This window comes from Crocodylus siamensis, chromosome 2 (genome assembly GCF_052110815.1).
Source record: "Crocodylus siamensis isolate JL-2025a chromosome 2, ASM5211081v1, whole genome shotgun sequence".
Taxonomy (NCBI): Eukaryota; Metazoa; Chordata; order Crocodylia; family Crocodylidae; genus Crocodylus; species Crocodylus siamensis.
This window is the reverse complement of record NC_143396.1, coordinates 110,069,372-110,094,773: the sequence shown is the minus strand read 5'-3', so window position 1 is coordinate 110,094,773 and position 25,402 is coordinate 110,069,372. Positions and strand designations below refer to the sequence as shown.

The window sequence follows — 25,402 nt, the reverse complement described above, 5'->3', positions numbered from 1 at the left end:
CCTCCCAGCTAAACTTAAGTGCCTATAATAAAAAAGAGGTATCAAATCTTTTCAGAGTGAGAAAGTTCCAACATGGGCAAAGCATCGTATTTCCCCCAATCCCACTCTCAGAAACTTCTGAAACTTTACCAAAAAATTCAGCTTGAGGCAGACACCTGGTATGGAAAACTTAATCCAACTAATTACAATTTAGCATAATTATGAACAACTGAAAACAGGACCTTACAACAGACATTATTAAAATATTACTTGTAAATGATGCTACCAGCCCACAACAGCAAGAAGACTGAAGCAACACAAGACAAGACATCTCATATATAAACTGAAGTTAGTATCCTGTGGCAGAACCAATTTTCAAACAACAGCCACATTGACATTTTTAACGAGAAAATTTTACCCTAGGATGATCTCTTGAGATCACAGGAGGGGGTCAGAAAAGAAAAATAATTTCAAAATGGAATCTTAATTTCACATGTGAAACATCTTAGTTGCTTAGTGGCAGGGGGTTAATGTTTCCAAAATGCCTTGAGCTACACAATCCTAAAAGGTCCTTTTTCAGCATATGGGATTCTCTTTCGTTGGCATGGGATAGGTTTGTCAAAAGGATTAAAAACAGTAAAACTGGAACAGCTTGTAAGAGGATGTGTTGAAGAAGGTAAGAAAAGAATTCATTATGGACTCTTACAGCTAGATCATGAGGGAAGGTAATGGAAGGAACTGCTCCTCTCAGCCAGGAGGAAACATGGTGTATGTGCCTGAGACAAGGATTAGGAAAAGCAGAAAGTAATAAAATAGGAAACATTCTTGCATATTGAGAAATGCCATGCAGCTTCTACGATTAGTATGCATAAGATTACACTTACCCTTAAAGAGAATCTAGTATTGCATGTGGTTGGAACAAAGTCAGTGAAAGGTAGAGAGAATACAATGTTTAATGTTTCCCCACAGGCTGCCAGATAAACTATGAGAAAAGAGAAAATAAATTCACATGGAAGCTTGTTATATTAAAAGTCTTTCCATTATAGCCAGTACTTAAACATCCTATCTACTACATTTTGGATCTAAACTAATTTTAATAGTACTCAATCCCATAACAAACAAAGTTTTCAGATAATATAAAGGAAAGAATTAATTTTAAATTAAGTTAATGGTAAAATAAAAGAACCTTAGCTTCATAGTTGTTAGAGGCTGGAAGGGACCTCTCGAGATCTCAGGTCCAGCCCCCTGCGCTCAGGCAGGAATCCTTCCCTGTCTTTGGGAAGCTTGTACCCTCTGCATTATGATGATTGTTTTGTTTATAAAAAGGCATTCTACTTCAGTGAAACGTTCCTTCAAAATCCACAAAAGTTACCAGAAAAAACCCAAACATCACACCTACTGCCTCATTATTCTTCTCTTTCCTATAATATATAAAAGCTCTTTTTGCTAATAAAATACTCAAAAAATGTGCACCAGGTCCATCATATATTCTAAAGTACTGAATTTTATTTTAAAAGCATGTGGAAAATCAAGTGTTTTCCACAAATCAACTTGATTTTTGACATAGAATTTCAGCACAAAAAGGGCAGTCATTATCCATAAAACTATAAGGAACCAAGAGGTTTGGGGCAAAAAGCTCTGTGTTCTAAAATACACCTTTTGCAATTGGCTTAGTTCTTGAAAAGTAGTTCTAATTCTGATTTGAATAAAAAAGAGGAACAAGTTTCCAATGCATTATATTTCAATATCATTTTTCCAAAATCGTTCCGGAATTTTCTATTTCCAAGCAGAGGTTAAAAACAAGTTTACCATAAAAGAATTAAAATCTAAGTGGTGTAGTGAAAGAAATGGTAATGCTGTACTTCTCTCTCATCAGAGATTCAAGAGCCCTCAAGAGTAAAATCCAAGTCAATGCATAAAGTCCCCTAGTAGCATGCATTTGTTCTTACGCAACAAGGACCACATACTTCAGGATGTCTGGGATTTAACAGTGGTGAATATTTCTAAAGCCTTACATTATTGCCAGGAAAATGCACATAGTTGGCTGCCTACACAACCAAAAGGCAGTATCCATTTTTAATGGTGTAAAACATTTTTTTTCTTTAAAAAAAGAAAATCTCACCATTTTCTTGTTGTTTGGTAGAACAGTCAATCCAATTGTGTTGATTTGCTGCCCAAATCATTTCAAACTGATGAAACATTACTTTAAAATTCCATGTATAGGGAACAAACGAGAAAATATCTGGAGCATTGTCACTGGACCAGTCTTGAATCAAATCTAAAATGACACAAAATTAAAAAGAGACAAATTGACTTCAATTGACTAGGTTGGATTCATTTATTAACCTTGGCTTTCTGTACAGCTCACAAGTTTAAGCTGCATACTTGTTCTTGCAGACAAATGTCTATCCTAAAATTTTTTAAAAAGGAATAAAAATGGCCAAGAGCAATTCTTGCCCAAAGTTTCCACATATTTACTGTACAGTGACTTTTCTTCACTAACATTTTTATGAACTAGGCTATCACAGAAGTTCTGGAACGGGAAAGCCAATAAAATGCAATACGTTATTTCAGAATATACAATAATGTACTTTAAATTTTCTGTTTTCTGCTACAGGTAAATTTCAGAAATGAAAAACAAAACAGGATTACTTTAAAAAGCAAATCAGGCCAGATTCTCAGATATCATCATTTTAGGTTTAACTTCAAAGAAAATACTTTTCTTCAAAGAAACATACATTTGTTTACATTAGCTGAGAAGCTCAGCCAGTACATTTTTGTCATCAAAGAATATTTCATTTGTATATTAATATGACCAGTAACATGGAACAAATGCTTTCTTTTGCACAAAGCAAAATGAAACATGACTGTTTAGAAATACTAAAAGACTGAAAGCATATTAAGGTATAAGTGGAAACTGAATTGAAAAATAATTACATAGGATAAAATAGGAAGCATGATGCTGATCATACTTATCATACAACAAGCCCAAAGCTTCAGATAGAGGTCACAGCACCTATTCCATGACCAAACCAGCAGCAATTACATGAGGTTGACATCTTTTAAATCAACAGCAACAGAGAAACACACATCTTCCAGACACTTGAAGAAATTTTTATTATGACGAATAATCAGAAACCTACTTAATCTGACATTTTTATTCAATTTATTAAGAGATATATGGTTTTAGCAATGAGGGGGTGTGGTGATTGCTTTTCAGTCCCAAATCTGTTTTAACAATTACAGTAGGATATCAATTATACAGCCAAAATTCCCATAGACGTCAATGGAGTTTTACACAACTAGCAAAAAAGGACTGGCAAATCAATTAATGGCTCCCAGGTATATTCACTGTTATACTTTCCCCTTTTACTGAGTTTCATCTTATAGTTAAAATCCTAGTGAGGGAATTAGCTTTAGATAACAGTCACCTAGATGAATATGGCAGATAGCTCCTACAACTGAAATTATCAGCCAAAAAATCCATACATCAGATAAAACTTGGAATTCTCATTTTAATAAATTTAAAATATGAAAAGCCACCAACAATATAGGACAATAAAATGGTAGGAAGAATTCCTTTGAGATTTAAATAATTTCTAAGGACTGTTCAGGCAAAAATTGTTTTAAGCAAAATGGCCAGACAGCCATGTGCTTTGTGTTCTTTGTGGAAGAAATTATTCAATGCGTCTAGTCAAACACAAAAACAAAGTAACTTACGCAATTAATGGGAATTCAAATTTAGGATTTCTTGTTCAAAAGGTCATTCACTTTTTTTGACATGCAACTATGTAAATGGTAAGGCCACCTCAGACTAACCCAAGAAAGAAACTGTTTATGGATTATCAGTGTTGTTATCAAGTTTGTAGACTGAACAAGGAGCAGTGGTCTCAAATTGCAGCAAGGGAAGTTTAGGTTAAATATTAGGAAAAACTCTCTCACAAGGAAGATAGCGAAGCACTGGAAGAAGAAGTTGTCTATATAGGTTGTGGAATCTTCATATCTGGAGGTTAAGACCAGGCTCGACAAAGCCTTGGTTGGGATGATATAGTTGGACTAGATAACCTCCTGAGCATCCCTCCAACCTGAATTTTCTATGATTCTATGACATATGTTATGACATGTGTTTTACATAATGTAAATGCATCACTTCTGCCAGACCTTGGACAAGAGCCAGGTTCAAATTTAGGGTTTAAACACCAACCATAGAAAAGAAGTTTGGATGTCAGTAAGAGGTTTGCAGATTATCAGTTAAAAATAAATAAACAATCTTGGGTTGGCAGCCCTGCTTGATTGCAACAATGGTTTTACATCCCGTTTCCCCCAACAAAGGGGTCCCCTACTCACTCCCACATCCCCCTAACCACATCCTTCACCTTTCTGCCTCTCTGCACAGACTTATCCCCACAAGCCCCACTCCCTCAATACACCCCCAAAGGAGGACTGTCCATCTAACTGCCTCCCCTCACATTAGAGGCAGATGGGTTGAAGCATCAGCACCAGTATCAGCATATGGCTGGAGATTGAGGAAGGAGCTACAGAGTCCCATGAACTACAAAGCCTGGATAAGAGCTCTCTTCAGGGTGCTACACCCCCACTCAGACACCAGGTGGTGCTGCTGTGCTCTGTGGTTCAACACTGCCTCCAGCTTCTTTCCCAACACAGAGCTTCAAATCAAGCTCCAATGGCTACATGTTCTTCTGGGTAACTTTTTTTTTGTTTAACAAAGTTTATGGACAGGTGTTTTTACCCAGGCTTTTTTATGGAGTGTCCATACATTTACGCATAGTTGATAATCCTGGGCCACCTGCATTTGTTAAAACAACATTACATCCCCCTCCAACAGGCTTGAAAAATAACAATAAAGTATTTGCCAAACATACATATTCCAAAAGCTAAATATTTAGACACTAATGAAATATGATAGTTACCTGTAAAGAAGCTTTTCTGAGCAAAAATAAAGTGATATGTTGCTTTGTAAACTTCAAGTTCACATTGCCACGTCTGAGGCATGTTCCATATCCGTGGGTAGCTGGCATTGATCTGAAACTGTGAACAAGACACTAAAGCATCAGTTTCTTAAAACATGGCAATGTGTGAACACTGCTGAGATAAAAGAATAAACATGTACTTTGGTGAATAATTAAAATAATTTTTCCTGCTGGGGTGAACAGAAGGCCACCCAGTTTCTTCATAAATTTACATTCTCTCCCTGTCCCCTCATAATGTGGCTGAAGGTCAGCTGTCACCTTACTTATTTGTTTGGGAACTTCTACTAGAAATTTTGTACAGTAAGCAAGGTTTCTGCCAGGTAGACAAACCATGACATCCTCCAAATACATGCAATTGTTTCAACTAATGTATTTATATAGTGTTCTAAGCTGGGCTATTAAATGGCTCTCTCTCTCCTGTTAAAAGTCATTCATACTAACGAGGAAAGAAAGGTAAACTATAGCATATGGATTTTAGTAGAACTTAACAACTGGAAAATCCATTTTAAATTGCACAGTTTTGTCCAGACTTAAATGTCTCTCAGTTTACTAAAAATGCTTTGTAGTATATTCTTCTAAGATATTTGCATCTCAGCAAAAGCAGAACTCATTACAGCACTCTGCTATTAAATCTTTGCTAAGAACTGGGAAGAATCTGTGAACAAGTCAGTTATGAATGCAAACTCAGATTGGGCCCAAAACCTGCAAGACAAATTGCTGCATATATTTACAAAGTGCATCCACTGATTTCAATGGACTTATTCAAGTGTAAGAGTTTTTGTAGAATTATAAACTACATATGTTTCTTTATGCACTGCACTACCATGCATATTTGAAGAGCATTTTTATGCAACTGATATACATGTGGGTACATTAAACTAAGGTGTGCAGCCTTGTGCTTAATACTCTATACCAGTGCTTCTCAAACGAAGTGCCATGGGGCCCCCAAAGAGGTGGTGCAGTGGCAGCGGCCATATAAAACTGCCCTGCATGCTCCCCCTACATTATGGCTGTCTAAACCAGCCTGAAGCAGGCCAAAAAGCTGCCTTGTATGTCATGCAGCTCTTTCTGATCCTTCCCCCACCCCAACATTCCTGCCTGAAACAGAAGCAGGTAAAACTGCATCATCCACTTGTGTTTCTGAGAAGAGCATTGGGGGTGCGAGGCTAGAAAGTGCTGCACAGCACAAATCAGTTCCTGCCTGCTTTAGGCTGATCAAAACCCTAATACAGGAGGAGTGTATACACATGGCACAGCCCTACCTAGACTGGCTTTGCAGCATAGTGCAGTCTTACCACCGTTGCACAGCCCTTCCCAGCAGCAGAAACCAGCTAAGCAGCACTCAAGTAAACAGGGGAGCACCAACAGATTCCTCTGGGGTGCCAGGGGTATCACCACATTCAAAAATGTGGTAGAGAGGTGTCTTGACCCTGAAAAGGTTGAGAACCATTGCTCCATACTTACAGCTAACATTTCTGCTTCTAAGAGAGTCCGGTACTGCATACTGCTAGTAGCATCAACATGTAAAAGCTGTCCTTTAATTGTAGGGGAGTAACCTAGCAAACAGAGAAAACAAGTAATATGATGGCACCTCCTGTTATAAAATTTTTTTGAATTACTGTCAAAAAGCACGAGTTGCACAAAATTTTAACAAGCAAAATCAAAACAAAAATTAACAAACAAAACAAACACAAATTATTTTAACAAACTTCATAAGCTGTCTCAGTAGCCTAGCAATAACAACAAAATATGTCAAGGAGGCAATTAATACTATGACACTTCAGTTCAGTCATTTATTAGTCAGATGACAAAGGCTTAAGATGACAAAGAGACAGTATGGTCTGGAAAGGTAAGATGGTTTTTGCACCACAACTTGCGCTGCAGCTTTATGGTTGGCTCAGGATACATATGTTTAAAGTTACAACTCTGGGTAAGTCACAGACCTGTCACTCAATTATCCATTGGTAAAATGGGGATAAAAGCATTTCCCTACGTCATAGTAGGTCTTGAAAACATAAGCATGTTATATTTTACAGTCCCGTTCTTTTGGAATCCACCCCTAAATGCACAACCCTCAAGTTCCGAATTGGCATATCCCAAGACAAGAGATTACAATCCAATTCTGAGCCTCTGATCAGGAATCAGGACTTGATTATTTTTGACATTTCACTGCTTAAGATGTTGTACATTAAAATCAGCACCTTTGAGAAATATGTATATTCTAACATATAAAGAAACAAAGAATACTATGCAAATAAATAAACATTTCTGCTATTAGAGAAAAAGTTACCTATTCAAATTATTTAACACCAAGTACCTAAAAATATCTTTAGGCTTCAAAACACGGTAGAACTATAAAGGTGGAAGGATGAGAGATACAGTATGTTTAAGAGTACACAGAAAGAACTGTGGTCATAACAATAACGGAAGTTATATAACTGACTATAAAGCATCTCTCTGCTACAAAAAGTACCACCATCAGAAAGTTAGCTGTATTATATAATGCAGCTAAGTGAGAAGTAGTTTGAGAGCAGGCAACCCCTCAAAATCATAAGAGCTTAGTAATCACATGATAATGTATTTAAAAACGTTTCCTTACTAACTATTTTGACATACAGAACCAGATCCCTTGCTCTCTCCTCCAAAGATGACACTGGCCCTAACTCTCTCTGAACTCACACCATTTTCTGAGGTTTAAGCAGTAAATTCTAACTCAGAAACAGACATCAAATATCACAAAACTATCAATTTTAAATTACTTCTTGGAACTTATTTATTGCTTATGTGGCCCTGAAGGAAAACCCTACATCCTAATGCTTGATGTCCCTCTATTGAGAACCCCTCCTATTAAATGGTGAAAAGTTAAATAAGCCCCATCTACTAAAACAAGCCAGGAGAACATTAAACAATTTACTGCACAGCTTCAACATTGGCCCAGAGGGTAAATTAATCCAAAAAAAAAATTTCTATAGCTCCAATTTTGTAACTAGTCTGACTTTCTTGGACATCTCCGACTAGGCTGATATTCCATTAATTGATTTTTTTAATTAGATTAGAGATATTCTAGAAAAAACCTGTTATGTTAATTACACTGAAAAATGTTCCTTCCTTTTTGTATTGATAAAAGCTATGTAATATGCTAAAATATAAATAAAATAAAATTAATTTGATTTGATTTGATTTAAAAAGGCTTGCTTTGAGTACACAGGCTCAGTTACTGCAATATCAGCAAGGACTTTGCAAGATTTAAACCTGTGAAGTGTTTGAGATTCTGTAATGAAAGGCAAAAACTATGTGAACAAATTCTCACTGTTCCTTTACCTGGAAATGGAGGTCTGTCTATAGCCATAAAGGGGAAAAGTTATCTTAGTCTATCCTCAATCACGTGGATTAATGCTTTTCTTTACACTTGTCTTCAGAACGCAAATTAAATCTTAGCCTTATCAACTTACCATTTTCACCTACTGTCATGGGAATATTTATTTCCAAATATGAGCCTGCTCCAACATTTACATGTACAGCATTAGTTTCCTACCCATAGGAAAGAAAAAAATATATATTATTTTTCATTTCTCATCTCCCAGCGTATGCCGTGCTCCTCTAAATCATTATTCATGTTTAAATAGGATTGAAGAGAACAAACTAGCTAACTACGGTCCTCCTTGCCTTAAAAGTGTATTAAAAGTTAATGAGCTATGTACATACAATGAAGTTAATGGCATACATTTACCATTTCTGAGACCTGACAAGTACTGATTTAGGATAATGAGTAGGCTACACAAGATTATCCTGGCCTGATGAATAGAGAAGCTGAAGAGTGGGGTTGCCTTTCTGGCTTTCACCTTCTCGGTTATAGAAAGTGTTGAGCAGGGTTCAGTTTATACACGCTGGAAGGTAGGTAATACTGCCACCCTGCACCAGCTTTAAATTCTAAGGCCCTGGAAAGACATAACACCTGCAGCTCTACAAGTACTATGCTACTCAAAGGACTACAAAAATGTACTGCTACAGCTCTTCTCCTTTACTGAAACAAACCTAAGGCCCCGGGCTAAGCTGGAGCACTATAAAATCACCAGGACGCCATATAATAGCATGCTCTCCAGCCAGGGGCTTCAATGGAGGGTCACTCAGCCCCATGACTCCACTTCCCCCCAGTTTTCAATAAGAGGAGTAAGCACATGCTGACCTGAGGAATACAAGGATGACAGCTGAGCATCCAGGCAGAGCTCATGAACTACCCATCCCACTCTCCCTCCCCACCTTGGAGGTGCAGTAAGGGAGAAAAGCAGAGCACTGTCGGATGAACAGACCTATAATTCACAAGTGTAACCTGTAGTGCTACAAAATGAAGCGCTACAGAGAAGTTGCTATTTCATCCCATAACATTTCTGTAGTGCTTCTGCCATTTTGTAACACTACAGGGAGCATGTATATCTGTTTGCTTGACCACATAGCACTACAACTATTATGCCTGTCCAGGGCCTAATTCTTTCAGTTTTGAGGAAACCCCTCTCCTTTATGGGCAACCCCCACCTAATGTAACAAGAAGCTTCATGACATAACATTTATATAGTTACACCTTCCCTACAAAGGAATATCCTAAGTATGTTACATGTTCCTTAATGTTTACAAGGAACTGAAAATAAGGTAACACTGAAACACAATATATTATTTGGTTGAAAGGGAGATTGTATAGCCTATGGACTTTTTAAACTTTTCATAATTCCATATACAGATTTCAGGAAGTGTTATGCAATAAGTTACCTATCCAAAAAGAAATCTCTCTAACTCCTCCCAACACAAACAAGAACATGCATAAATAAAACATGCCAGACAACTTTCCACAAAAGTCTTGAACCAATTTCTTTCTAGGCAATTTTTAATTATTTACCCTGTTTTTTGTAAAAAGCAAGTCAATGGTGGCATCTGCAATGATATTCATTCGTAGCTCAAAGGCAAGGATCTGCCTTGGTTTCCCAGGCTGAGCTATTTCTGAGACTTTCATAATTTGATAATCTGGTGGGAAGAAAAATTTCCACAAGCAATCCCTAAAAAACAAAAAGGAGAAAATCTGTTTGCATACTGGGAAAGAGAACATTTTACTCAATTAAAAATGTATTTTCCACCACTCCGCCTTACTGGGAGGGTCCTTGAGTAGCTAGCAAATAGGTGAAAACAAGGCAGAGAATATTTGTTACAAAACATTAAATCTTCAAGACCCATCAGCAGCATCTTCATTCATGAAATCAAGCTCCCAAATATGAGCTGCTGAAACTCCCAGGAAATCAACTTTTTGATTGGTACTGGTAAAAGGCCAGATTATGAAGAAATGACCAGCGGGAAAAAAAACATACTTCCAGAACACAAATTATAGTTTCCTACCGATTCATAATGTACTGTAGAAATAAAGTCATCACCTCATTTACGAAATCAGGATGAAAAAGATGGCACAAGTACATTCTGTTTGTATACAAATATTTGGCATGAAGCCCAGAAAAACAGAGATCCATGCTATCTATGAATGTATTGTGTGTGGGAATGGGATCATGAAGTCCACATTTCTGCAATATTTTGAACAGAGCCAATAGCCACAAGAAACAAAACCAAGATTAATGAAGTATGGACAGCCAAATGTGTGGCTTAAGTAAAATGTCACTCAATGAACATAGGTCAAATTCCACATAAGGTTTTTAAAATCTGTGAGATCCTGTGAGAGTTACTCCCTTGGGGGAAAAAATGAAGATGAGAAAATATTTAAATGAAAATGCTCCTTTTCAATTCATTCAAGAATGACTGCTGCCTTAGATAAGAAAGAAAATTGATGTTTGAAAATTACCATATGCAGTTTTTGTTTGAAACACAGAAAAATGCCAGAGCTCATACAAATAGAATATAGATATTAAAGAGGGAAATTTTCTAAAGCACAAACTAGGAGCATAAATCCCATGGATTATGAAACTTCTTTATGTCACCTAGAATTTTTTTAAAACCATTTTTTACAGAAACGAAGAAATTAAAACCAAGCTATAAATACTTCCAGATAACAACCAATATTTTTAATCCTTCACTTGATAAGTGCATGTGCTCACCCTAATAACCATGCTGTCACCGTGGAGCAAATAAAATACAAGAAGTGCACTAAAGTCTATCACAGAGAAGACTTTCTTGATAGTACTGAAATATGTGAGATACGCTAGTTTCACATTCCTAGCAGATCACTGTGCTAGACAGGAAAATTTTCCTTTCACAGTACTGCAGGATACTATCCTTGGTCAAATCAGAACTAATAATTATGGCAAACAAAGTTTTTCGGGTAAATTTGCTATCTTTTATTAGACCAACTCAAATGGTTGGAAAAAATTCTTCTTAGCAAGCTTCCAGGTATAAATACCCTTCAACAGGCTGAGAAAGCATCTGTAGTTCATGTGCACTCTTCCTGGATAGAATGCATCTAATAAAAGATACCAGTTTTACCCAAAGAACTTTGTCTGCCTATGTTGTTAGACCAACGTGGCTACAACCTACACTCCTAATAATTATGGACATTCTGCCTGAACTAGTTAATTGCAGTAATTTCACTGCAGAATAAATGGTGGCCAAAAAGGTTAATTAGCATAGGATTCTTTTTAACACACATAGGAAGTAAAGTTAAGTTATTTCAGCATTACTTCATGGTAAGATCCTGCAGTAGGTATATTGGTGAGGCATTAATAACGAAAGTTCAGTCATGTTGGCCCAGGCACAGAATACACAAATGCCCAAGCAGGTTCTAACAGTGAACTAGAGCATGAAGAGAGGGAAGCACAGTTGCCCAAGGAAGTGCTTCTGGCCATTCTAAAGGTATGTTTGATTAAGTGAAACCTACTAAGTTGTCTACAGCTCCCAGCTGTAAGTAGGCAATAATGAATCAACAAGATGAGGCAACACATGGGCCTTGTTGAACAGCTGTAGCATACCCTTGCATAGGGAAATTATGAAAGCAACAGCCGTGGCTGCAACCAGCAGAGTTCCGACAGGAAGGATGGTTGGGGCGATGGTCTCCAGGCATCAGCTGGGGGCGGGGGCACTGGCCAGGCCCTACAGAGCTGGGCAGAGAGGCTGCAGTGCCTCCAGTGTTTGTTGCGTAGTTCACCTGTCCCTTTGCCTGGCGGGTTGTAAGTTTCTTTAGTTGTTCTGGCCGCCACCCGTCCCTACCATGTCCAGTGTGTCGTGCTGTTAATTTCCCCATGGAAGTGCCATGGGACAGCAGAGGGGGCTCTGCACCCTGCTTGGATCATCCCCGGGGGGGGTGCTTCACCTGAGACCCACTATACGCACCTGGCTGCAACAGAGCAACTCACCCACCCAAAGCACCTTAAAATTTGAAAAGATTATAAATTTAAGTGCATGTACACACTCACACACTCTATATAGAGTTTTTCATAACAAAACAAAGCTATTTTATTAAATTAGTTTAAAAAAAAATTTTAATTCCTCATTACCTCTTTGTATGCTCAAAGTCCTGCCAGCAGCTAACACCAAGCTTACCACATAAGCTCTAAATAACTGGTAGAACGTTATTTACTAAATATATAATAATTGCAAAATTAAGTCACCACACAAATTAGCATTTAGAACATTTTCAACAGAGTCAAGTATCATTTCCAAACAGTAAGAAATACTCAAGATTAAAGATTGAAGATACAATTCAACACAATACCTCTGCCTGTCCGCCCAAGGTCCATAGTTGAAATCTGTTCCCTTCCCACAGACGATATCTAACCCCCAACATGGAGGCAGGTCTTGCAATTTGCTATCTTCATTGCTTGTTTCTCCATCATTACTTTCCTCTGCTTCCTCTGGTACAAGTCCTGTATTAACATAATACACCAAACAAATTATCAAAGGAACCAGCTTCTAATCACACAAAGAACACATGCCAAGTACAACACAATTAAATTATGCAGATATGTTTTACTCAAAATCACTGTAGTATATTAGCCATCACACAATTGAATAAAAATGAGAGGAAGAGCCAAGATATGGCTAAAAATAAACGTCCTTGGGATTTTCTAAAGTGACAGTCTCCCACTGCTCTAATTAAGTCAGTGGGATGTCAGGTTTAAAGTATAAACTTTTTTTGGGTAAGCCTTGCTTTCTCTCTGTAAATGTTTGCATGCTTTCATAGGCATTTGAGTTCTGCTGGCAAAAGCCTAACCTTTTGCCACTCAAAATTATGCTGCCCAGAGAGAAAATTTAAGTCCTCTACTGACACACTTGCACCCATCCAAGTCTGTGCAGACAAATCATTATCTGTACTAGTACAAACAGTCCTCCATAAATCATTTCTTGGTGCCAAGGTCCCTAATGCAGTGATAGCTGTAGCTCAATTTTTACCACTATTGCCCATATACTACACTGATGAAAAGTGAGCACTTCTGGGCTCTAAACCCCCAGTATATTTTCAACATGCCTCTTCCTGCTTGCCCATCTTTGTAAGCAGACACTATTTCAATGTAAAGCTTCAAGCTGCTGTCTGGTTCAGGAATGAAATCCAAGAACTTTTCACTCACATCTGACTGGGTAGAAGTAGGAGCAGTGAGCACACAGCTATGAAATACCCAGAAAAATAAAGAGGGCTATCAGACTTTGCAGGGGAGATGCAGAAACTGGGGTGGCAAAAGGAATGTATCCTAATGCTGGATTAAAGGGAAGAAAATGCAATGGTCCTACCAAAAGCAACCAAAAAATTATGGGGTTGCCCCCAAAATGTTCTTGCTACTATGTGGACCAGGATGCCAGTCTTAACAGAGGCTCCATCAACAATTGACAAGTGACCCAGGACATTATTAAAAAGAGAATCCAAAGCTACACAGGGAAGGGACTCAAAGGATGAAGAGTCCATGTACTGCAACGACTTCTTAAAAGGAAGCTAAACACACAGGAGAAGGGGACTTAGGTCAACTTACTGCCTTCATTTTTTATTGAAAACAAAACAAAGCAAGAAAAAAAAAACAAAAAACCTTGCTTCACAGCCTTAACCAGTATATTCTTTTCTCCCCCACTCCACCACAGTCACAATTCCTGTATAAACAGAGCAAAGAAATTCTGTTTTGAAATTACTGATTTCTTTTGTTCTAACACTAGGAGGGAGAAAACAGAAAAAGTTCTTTTTGACTGATTAAAGTAACGCTAAATATATACTCTACCAGAAGCCTTCAATGCATTGAAAGGAAGAAATTTTATAGACAAAAAAAACCTAGTCAAATAAAAAGCAATGCAAATAATGCAATTCCTTCAGAAGTAGAAAGGGAAATGCACTCACAGCAATGCCTAAACATTCCAATTTAAATATACTGAAAATACAGAAGACTTTGCCAACAATCTAGTACCTGGGTAAGGATGACATGATTTTTCAGAAATGTTTTGGCAAACTACACCTAGTAAGTCTACTCCTCCACAAATGAATACATCTTAAATTGCAACACCCATACCTCACTATAGCAAGAAAATGGACTTCACCGAATCCATCTATTATACCCTGCATACTTCCCAGACCAGTGATCGTCAACAAGAGTGCTGCAGTATCCTGGGGTACCTTGAGATCCTGTCAAGGGTGCCACAGGACACTATGCAATGTTAGTTAACACAGTTAGGCATGGAAATATGATTCACATAATAAACCCAGAGATTTCAAATATGAATCCATAGTGTCAAAAACATTTTGACCTGCTGTGGTCCGACTTCTTTGCAACAAAATTGATCTATTTTTTCTATAGTCAAAAACTGAGTGAAAGTTTAGTTGGCATCTTCCGAGAGGTACCTTGGGTCTAATGAAAGGTTCTTCGATAGAGTTTAACAAGTTTGAGAACCACTGATCTAAACCATATTAATATTCATTATGAAGCAGGACAGATAGAAATGCATTCAAAACCTTATCTCCACTCAAAATATAAACCACCACTCTTTCTCTGCATTTCACCTGCAACTGTCTGCCTCTTTTTTTGCATGAATACAATGGGAAAATTTAATTTGAGCAGGACTGTCTCATTCTCATTCTCCCCTTCATTACTGGTTCAGAAGCTCTCTAATCCTTCCTACTTGGAAGTTAAATGAAGGAATGAATGAATGAATGAATGAGAAAACAGACAAACAAAAACTACCTTTCAGCATTTCAGAAAAACATTTGATACCAGTGATACCACTGAAGTTCTGGTATATTATACACAAACTACACAAATGGAATGACTATTTAATAAAAAAATATACCTGGTTCATCCATGTAATAATAGATGTCAACATCATTGGACTGCATTACCACAAAGCCTTCTCCCATTAACCTTGGTGGCCTGTTGTGGAGAAAGAATTGTGAGAACAAAAGTGAAAACATTCTTCTTTAGTTCAATCAAATAATTGAAGAAATCAAGGCAAGAATTTACAGTGCTAATATATGCCTGTTGAGCCTGGATAAAATTGTGGCATCAAGGAAAATCTCAAGCCCTAAAGTCCAGCGTTATAGTACAATTGTTCTACCTATCCTTTTATATAAGTGTGAATCCTGGACATTGACAAAGGCAAATGGAAATAGGCTGCAACTATTTGAAAACAAACCATTAAGGACAATATTTGGTACATTACAGGAAAACAGAATATGGAGGATATGACATAATCAAGAACTTATGGGCCTTTACCAAAAGACCTAATATCTTGAGCAAGATAAGAACACAATGAATAAAATGTGCAGGGCATGTTGCAAGAACTGACAGAGAAAGCGTGTGTGCAGATTTTGGAAACCAAGGTGGACATCACACCTTGAGGAAGAGCAATGCTATAAGGGGAAAACAACATAAAATCTGATCTGGAAAGGATAGGCAAAGATGTGACAAGGTGGAAGGAGACTGTGAAAGATGGAAGGCTGTAGTTAAGGTAATTATAGACCCTCAATACCTGTGAAACCAAAGAAGGGTAAAGATTTCAAGTAATGCTATGTATAAGATTTTGGAAGCACTGGAGGGGGAGGGAGGGAGGGAGGGGAGTAGAAAGAGAGAGAAAATACATAGGTTAAACTCAGCTAAGCTCAGATGCAACACAGATACCTGAACTATATCAGAATCAATAAAACTTACATAAGCAGTAACTATGCCATTTTTAGAAATTGCATGTATACTGAAACTATGCGTACAGACTTCCAATAGTCTAATAACAGTACTACAAAACACCTGCAGGGTACTCAAACTTCAGAAAGGCCTCTGGCCGCTTGTCAGTCCTTTCCAGGGCTTTCAATGCTGTAAGAATAGTAGCCTACCTTTCTGTTGATAGCAGGTAATTCAAACACATACTTCTACAGTACCTTCTATCTCATGATCCAAGAGCACTTTATAGACACCAGTGAAGAAAGGCTCAAGAACACCCCAGAAGGCAGGTAAATATCCTATCACTATACAGGTTGCCCTTTATTTATATGCATTCTGTATATGCAGATTCCCTATTATGCAATAACCATTTTTAAACCCACGATTCATTTTATGAAAGATAAATTCGCTCTTATACAATTGGCACCCCCCCCCCCCAGCAAGTCAGTCCATGGGGGAAGGGAAAGGGTCGTGGGGCCAGGGTCCCACTCACCCCAGCCCCTGCTGCAGCAGCCCTGGGAACAGCCAGCGCCAGCTGCCTGCAGCTGCTGGGGTGCACCATGTCCCCCTGTGCCTGGGCTCTGCCTATTCCCACTCACCCCAGCTCCTGGGCTGTGCCATGCCATGGTACAGGCAGCTGGTGTTGGCTGCTCCTGGGTCTGCTGCAGCAGCCGCTCGGGTGAGTGTGGACAAGCGAAGCCTTGGGTGGCACAGGGTGCAGCACTCACCCCAGCCCCTGCGGCAGCAGCCGCTGGGAGTGAACGACACTAGCTGCCTGCACCATGGCACGGCGCAACCCATGAGCTGGAATGAATGGGAACAGGTAGATTCCAGGTGCAGGGGGAGAGGAGGAGCACAATGCAGCCCAGTGGCTGTAGGCACCTGGTGCCAGCCACTCCTGGGGCTGCTGCAGGAAGCAAAGCAGAGGGATCTGTCAGTGGGTGCAGGGGGTGGAGGGAAGCACCTCTTGCTGCTCTGCACCCCCTGGGAGGACTGCAGGCTGGGGGCTCTTCCTGGGGGACGCATACCTCCAGATCTGAGCACGGGATAACAGCAGGCTGCCACTGCTGGCTGGGGCTGGCAGCAGCAAGAGGCTGTTCCTGGCACCTGGTGTGGCCTGCACTGAGTGCCAGGAAGAGTGCAGTGCCACCACTGGCCCCAGCCAGCAGCGGCAGCCTGCTGTTGTCCCATGCACAGATCTGGGGGTACGCGCCCCCTAGGAAGAGTCCAGTACAGCTCCCCAGCCAACAACCCTCCTGGGGGGCGTGAAGTAGCAAGAGGACCCCCCCACCCCAACTCACTGACAGTTCCCTCTGCTTTGCTTCTTGCAGCATCCCCAGGAACAGTACCCCTCCCCCTGCTCCTTCCCTAGCCCCAGCCTCACTCCCTCCCTCCCCACTGTGGGAACCTCTCTCTATTTGTTATATTATAAAATGGGTTTGCTTTATGAAAATTAAATTCTCCAGGAATGCATGCACTGCATAAATCGATGGAAACATGTAGATAGGAAACTCAGAGGAAAGTTTATCAACTTGTTTAATGTCACAGGAAATCTGCAACAGAAATAAAGGGAACAGCACAATTTTGCTCTTTGTAAAAGACATCACAAAACTCAGGCCAGAGGGAAAAGAAGTCTATGTTACCTTTAGGCTGCTTGTGCCTTCCTTCTCCTGGACTGCTTTAGGGGTTGGAGGCAGTGGTGGAATAATTTAGATGGGCCATCAGAACTAAGCTGTAGCACCTCCCTAGAATACCACATGGGCTGCCCAGGCTACCACAGTATACATGTGCGTCAGTATTAGGGCAGAGTTAATTAACTCACTTTGCCATAAGACAGTATTGTCGGAGGACCGTACTATCTTACAGCACAGTAAGTAATTGCACTGAAACACACGTGTAGACAGTAACAGGGGCTGGCTAGGGCACAAGGGAGCTAACATGTGGAGGCAGCCTGCCAATGAGCCACACAGCTCCATACTAACACCCTCATGCCCCAGCTAGCCCATCTTCTGCTCAATGCCGCCACCCGGAGTTTGCGGCTGACCCCCCCTGCCCGCCTGGAGCTGCTCCACCCCAGTTCAAAGTGCTGCTGTTCTAGGTGCACATGTAGGTGCTGCGCCTGTAAGCAGTTTCCTTAGGGTCAAATTGCTCTGGAGGTTATTGCATTGCATTAATATTTCATGGGTAGATGCATCCACAGGGGAGAAGATGCAGTAAAAAGCTAAAACTGAGCGAAGTAAAAGGTATAGAAGGAAATACTGATTTGGAACAGGAGCATCTCAGCAGTTTTGCACAGCTGTTTGCCATGACTGTATACATGACCAGCTAGTTCTCAAACCCTCATCTTTGCTGAGCAGTAAGGAACTTAGCCCTGTGAAGAATCCAAGTTTTACTACAGTGGCTGAGGAAAAATATTGCTAAGTCAAGTAACTTCACAGTTGATTTAAATCAACATATTGAAGCATCTGTTTCAAACTGAGATGGCTAACCTCACCTTATTCCACAATCGACTGTCAAAGCCCTACTTATAATGTTCACCTCCTTTAGTAAAAGAGCGCTCACCTTGTCCTACATTTCATTCTTCCATGTATTAATTGTTCTCGAACTAAAAAAGGAACCAGGACCAGAGGGACCTAGCAGGTACTTATATCATTATAAAAGTAGCAACTCAAATTTAAAGAATGCATTACTTTCCAGTCACTCCAACTTTCCACCAATTTCACTTCTGAAGCTAAAACATTTTCTACAACCAATGTCCACCTCAAGATTATTTTCTTAAAAAAAAAAAAAAAAAAGAAAAAAAGAAAAGAAAAAAGTTCAAAAACAAAAACTGTCTAACAATTTATGAGCTGACAGAAAGGGAAAGGAGGAACATACAATTCATAAAACTGTTTCCTTCAACAGCCCCCTACAGCTGGGATGATTTGGACAGATATAGGGCTTGGCATGGAAGTTGCCTTAATGAAAAAGAGATTTCTGCATATGCCTTAAAACTGGATTTAAACATTTTTTAAAAAGTGACATGAAAAATACATTCACTATATTTTACATGTGTATTTTGGCTAATCTTTTAAGCACGCATTCAAAAAAGGCAGGAGGTTCACTTTGCAGCACACTAAAATATACAGTAGGTGCAGACCACTGTCAAAGAAATGTAGAGTTCAAGGTTCACAGGCCTGTAGCAAGATTTTTCTCACCTACCCTTCAAGTAACCCTTAAGACGGGTGGGAAAAATACAGCCCGAGGGCTGGATCCGGCCCGCAGGCGGGTGCCCACCAATGATTGGATCGAGCCTGCAACTGCCATTGCAGCGCTCCGCATGGAACCAAGCCCCGCCCACTTCCACCCGGGGCAGCCCACACCTGCTGACAGCCACTGTGCACAGCTTCCTGGCAGGGCTGCTCCCAGGGCAGCTACAGCTGCCCAGATACTGTTCAGCTCGCTGCACCTCCAGTGGTTCCTCCTCCTCCTGCCCTTGCTGTACTGCCTCAGGCAGCAGGTAACACGGGAAAACCGTGAGGATACATGCCAAGCAGCAGATGCCAACCAAGCAGGTGGAAACTGCAGCCAGGCGATTCCTGCCCCTGCATGCAGGGCTCCAGCTCTGGCAGACTGCTGCCTTCGACCCATTTGGCCACACACAGGTGGCTGCTCCTTGCACCAGGCAGGCCAAGCGGGTGGAAGGCAGCTGGAGCTGGAGATCCATTCACTGGGCAGGAGCCACTTGACTGCAGCTCCCCCACATCTGACTAGGCATCTGCTGCCTAGCATGCATCCCCAGGGCTTCCCTGCGTTACCTGCTGCCACGAGCACCGCAGCAAGGGACAGAGTAGAAGGAGCCACCACTGCAGGCAGGGAAAGCCAAGCAGCATCTGGGCAGCTGTGACAGCAGCCCCACCGGAAAGTTGCATGTGCTGGCTGGGGCTAGATCTGTGTTGTGTGGCAGATGTGGGGCTCAGCCCCATGCACAACACTGGGCCAGACTGCATCTGCACCACATCAGCCAGACAAGCTCTGCTGCATGGGCCCCTGGCCCCTCTTCCCATCAGCGACACACAATAAATACAAGGGTAAGACATTATTTTGCGCTATTATGCAATCACCTTATAAAACATAAATAAGGACAAAAACTATTTTTTGAAATAAAGTTAAAGTATGTTATAACAGATGTTTGATTTTTAGTATACGACTTGATTTTTTTTATCTATAATTTATTTTAAACGACATCTTCTGAAAGATTGTGTGTATGGCCCTCAACAGCTCACAAAAACTCATTAAGTGGCCCTCCAGCTGAGATAATTGCCCACCCCTGTCTTAAGAGATCCATGGATCAGGCAATCTATTTACTTTCAAACTTCCCAAAAAAGTGACAGGATAAGAATTCTTCATGTCCCTGTCCTGAGGTCTTTAAAAATCTGCAGGACAACAGATAATTTAGCTACACGCATTTTTGTCTAACATTGGCTATGCTGTATGTAAGGAGTTGGGCAGTCAAGAGTGAAGGTCACAGAACTGCATACACTGCACTACTGTAATGCTTACATTACATAGTAGGTCGCCTACTTACACCAGCAATTTTTTGTTACTCTGCATTCTATTTACATCTATATTACATTCTGTAAGTACAGTTTACTAGGTTATATTTACATGAAATATATTGCTATTCTTTCTGCACAAAAAGTAAGCAGAACTACAAGCATTGCATTTGTATATTTAAGGGAAAAAAAGTACTTAAAAGTGCTATTGTAAAAACTAATGCAAGGTATTTATTGAACACGCTCACACATAAACAAGGGCAGATAGAAGAGTATAAGTGAAACTTTGCCTTTCCTGACTGAATAATTATCCATGTGATCTAAATTTAATCTCATTTAAAATAAAATTGTTACAAGGATTTTGAAGTGCTAGTTTTCATAAAAATCTTCTCTGCTACAGACAATTATACTCCAATATCTCCTTATCTGACAAATTCACAAAAGCCATGTGAAGCCATGAAAGAGGAAGATGTCCACAGGGAAGTTGCAGTCACTGATGGAGGGGCCAAACCCTTCTCTTTCCAACTACTACAACATAAGCTATTTTGCTATTACTCTGCCCCACTTTGGGGGGGGGGGATGAGCACCTGAAAGAGGTGCCATAAAAAATGCATAGTATTTACCATCTATATCTTTTACTTCTCTCTCAGTTTTAGCCTTTCACTGCATCTACTCCACTGTCTCTGTATCCAGTCTTCATGACTTGCTCTTTTTTTTAGCTCTGTATTTAACCTCTCAACTTCTCCTAGGCGCTCTCACCTTTCCTCTGCTTGTCTTCTCTACTTTCAGTAAATCTTTTTCCCCACCACACACCCTCCTGCACGTCCTAAATAGGTTCTCTTGTGTACCTCAGTTCCCTACCACAATCTGGTGGGCCTCCCTAAAAAGAATGGAGAAACACAGCAGCTGACTCAGGTGACAACATTTAATGTCTGCATAGTGTTGCAGCTAAGCTCCCTGTAGAATAGCTACTCAGGGTGTTACTAAACTTATTACTCCATATGAGTCAGCTCCAGGTGTCAAGGTTTTTCAGTTTTTAACTTTTTTTTTTTGGCAAGGAGGAAGGGCAGGGCAAGGCAGGATCTTCAGGTATCAGTCTGGAAGAGCTAGGAAGCTGGTCTTGATGTGTGTACATCAGCGATGTTCAATTTTTAAGTGGCTGGGGGTCACATGTCCCACAAGCCACAACAGTGGGGCCTACATGGACACTCCTCCACACCCCCTTGCACCATGGGCACTCTAGTCCACTGCACCACACACCGATGTGAGCACTCCCCCTCCCCTTCTCCCTGCTGCACAGTGCACCAGCTTGGATGCTCCCTACCCACCCTACCACACACATGGTCATGCCCTCAGCTTCCACTTCCCATCCTGTGCTGAACTGCCTTGCCCAGTGGGGTGGGAGCAGGAAGCATAAGCTGGAGGTGACAGGGGGATCCCCAGACACTTCAGCTACCATTGCAGATGTAACAGGGGGAACAGCAGACAGCCAGGAGCCCAGAGAAACAAACAATTTCACCACTCACTGGCCACATGCAGCCTATAAGCTGTCAGTTAAATAACCATGATGTACATTATTAACTAACTTGCCAGTTTCATTTTCACCAGCTCCTCTATTAACTACTTTTAAACATGCAGATCTATTAAAGATTACAAAGCTTTGCTAAACTACTTAACGTTATCAAAGTCCAAAAAGGGCATGGGGCAGGCCCCAAAGATAAGAGCATCTCCAGTTTTCAAGGAAACTGGATTACTATGCACAAGACCTACCATGACCTTGGATGCATTCTCGCCGCTCACTTTCTAACCAGGAGATATGGAAATAAAGGGATATCTTTAGTGGAAGCAGGGCAACAAGTTATTAACGTGATCAAGTTATTCCTGTTTGGAAATAACCTTGTTTTTATTTCAATAACTGGCTGGGAATGTTGCTTTATTGGTTTTATTCAGATGGTGAAATCAGTTATTCTTTATTTTCCCTAGCAGAAATTGCTTCAGCCCTCCCACATCCTTAAAAGCAGTAAGGGTGAGCGTGCACATATTCACACAAGAAAATGTTTTATAAATAAATATATTAAACATTCTGCAAATAGATTAAAACATATGAAAGATGTCCTTAAAGTTTTTTTTTACTTGTCATCTTTTTAAAAGACAAGCAGAAGTAGGGCAAGATGAATAATTGATTCTTCAATCTGGCAGTCAAACGAAAAATATTAGATTTTATCTAACAGAAAGATGTTTGCTTTTCCACTGTCTCAGGCTGAATATAGAAGCATTGTGTTACTCTCAAAACACTCTGTACCATTTTGGGTGCTAAAAACAAACAAAAACAACAAAACCCAAAAGACAAAACCATAATTAATAGGAACAAATAGAGTCTGGGACCTAGATACTATTCACAAAACACAAAGAAAATGGGGTAGGTTATGACAACAGTAGTGTTCCCCCCTTCCTTTTGCTCAACAGCCAAATAGACAGGGCCACTCCATTAGGATACAAGAGACCCAGATTAGTTCCCTCCTCTGCCTAAGTCCACAACTGCCACATCCCTGAAGAGCATCTTGCCCACAGGAAAGATTGCCCACCTTTTCTTCACTGGTTGTGGAAACATAACCAAAGAGAGTATGGGGTTTGTTTGTTTGTTTGGGGGGGGGGGGGGGGGGGGGGGGGGGGGGGGGGGGGGGGTTAACCAAAAGTATTCAAAAAATTCAAACCAAATTTATGACAATTTTTTGGGGCTGACCAAAATCACATTCACAAATGGTGAACATCAACTAAGTTCATTTACCCCTAGACAAAGCAAGGAAAAGAGAAACTTCAGAAAGCTAAAACTACACTTTGAAAGTGCCAAAGTTTTTGAAAACACAGAAATTAAGACTATTTCGGGAATCTTTACTCAACCACAATATACACTTTGCTCAAAACGTAAGAGGATCTACCATGCAATTAGCGTTCCAGAACACTCTTGATCAATAAGCAATTTGTGCCAGAATGGTAAAAAATATAAACATCAAAAAGCAGCATAAAAATTGGGAAGGAACTCATCAGGAACATAGTTCTCCAGCTTTGAATGGCCTGAAGTGCAGAGCAGAAAAGAGGGGAAGGAAAACCCCTCACATCAGTCCGCACCATCAACAGTTCTCATCTCAGTATAGCAGGAAAGGGGTTTTTTGTTGGGTTTTTTTTTTTTTTTTTAACTAAGTATTTATACAAAATCCTATCCCCTTCATGACACCAACAAAAGCTAAAAATAAAAGACAAAACTAACTCTGAAGAATGTGTTAAAAAAAGGTCTTAAGTTTGCTTCAACAAGGCACATCCTATAATGAATCATCCACCAGAAATTACTGGCTGGGTGGTGTATGCCTAACGAATCACTTATAACTAGGGCCCTGAGGAAAAAAAAAATCACAATTTCACGGACTATGTGGAAACTGCGAAACTCGCCCCATACCACAATTAAGGATCATGAGCATAGGCGGCGGAAGGCCAGGGCTAATGAGACTTAGCCCACACAAATGCAGGGCAGTGCAGAGGGCCAAGGGCAGCCTGGGCACAGGCTCTGGGCGCCTGCAGTGGTGGGGGAGAGGCGTAGACAGACGAGGAGTCTGCAGGTGACACGTAGAGAGTGAAGGTGTGGCAGGGAGATTGAGACAGCAGCTTATGCTGAGCCTGCATGGCAAGGGAGGGAGTGGGGCAAGGGTGGTGGCTAGGGCTGGGAGTGATGCCCAGTCAGGGCAATGCACAGTGCCCAGGGCAGGAATGCACAGCCAGGGGTCCTGGCCAGGGAGCAGAAGAGAGCCATGGGCAGCTGATGGTGGGTGGGGCACTCCCCAGCACTGTATGCACTTCTGGGAAGGGGTCAGGCACCAGAGGCAGTGTTGGGGGGGCAGGCTGGACAGGACATGGGAGACTTGTGCCCCCCTAGATTTCTGCACTCACAATGGGACACAGGGCTGCAGCCTGGCTGGACTGGCATTGTAGGCTTTGGAATAGATAGATACACACAGAGGTATCAGTTGGACATATGAAACATCATAACCAGAAGGAAACATAATTCAACATCATGCTTGCCATCAGACAACTTCAAAGTAAATAGATTGGTCCAACTTTTCTCTGGGGCTAAATATGCACAAAATGAACTTTTCCAACCAGATCTTACACCACACCTTCAGCTCTCCTGTGAAATATGAGTTTATTTCCACCTAGTAAAAATTTTACCGTCTTTGCATTCTCCTATGCCTGAAGAAGGACAAATGTGCCCAAAAGCCTGCAAATAAAGAATTTTTTTTTTTTTGCAAAAATCTAGTTTGTCTAATAAAAGCTATCACCTCTATCAAGAATTCTGATTTCAGTTGAACACAATATTTTATTGATATATTTACAATTTTAAAGCAATTTAGAAGCCTACCAGTGTCTCAATACCTATTATATTAGGATATATCTATGCACACCTAAATGAATACATGTTTCATTTTAATCATGGAAGAATGTGCATTTGGGGTTGTTTTTTTTTTAAATCAGAGAATTTTGGATTTTTTTTTTTTTTTTTTTAAATCTGAGAAAACCAGGATCCCTGGGTCATGGTATATAGGGCCAAAATTCTAACAAAAACAGGTGTGTATGTTACATTCATCTCAAACAAGTGCTCATATTATGGGTCTTTGTCCTGGTATCTAAAAGCCTACATGGGTTGCATTTCCTCCATTTCATCTATTAGCTACGCTCAGAATTTTTACAGTAGCATTACACGGTCTCTTAGTGTACTTTTGCATATCTTGTTCAA

The 25,402-nt window shown here is 40.4% G+C and overlaps 1 protein-coding gene across 7 annotated transcripts in view; it reads right to left on the bottom strand.

Annotated features, from left to right (window-relative positions):
- The window catches only part of BLTP1 (bridge-like lipid transfer protein family member 1), a 245,235-nt gene that overhangs the window by 161,678 nt on the left and 58,155 nt on the right, over positions 1–25,402 (bottom strand). For all 7 annotated transcript variants that reach the window (XM_090036587.1, XM_090036588.1, XM_090036592.1 and 4 more), the window contains 8 exons: positions 15,219–15,298; positions 12,670–12,820; positions 9,862–10,018; positions 8,423–8,501; positions 6,435–6,526; positions 4,911–5,028; positions 2,102–2,257; positions 864–961 (listed from right to left, as the gene is read on the bottom strand). In XM_090036587.1, the coding sequence (XP_089892713.1) occupies positions 864–961; positions 2,102–2,257; positions 4,911–5,028; positions 6,435–6,526; positions 8,423–8,501; positions 9,862–10,018; positions 12,670–12,820; positions 15,219–15,298 (931 nt within the window). The remainder of the gene's footprint in view (positions 1–863; positions 962–2,101; positions 2,258–4,910; positions 5,029–6,434; positions 6,527–8,422; positions 8,502–9,861; positions 10,019–12,669; positions 12,821–15,218; positions 15,299–25,402) is intronic.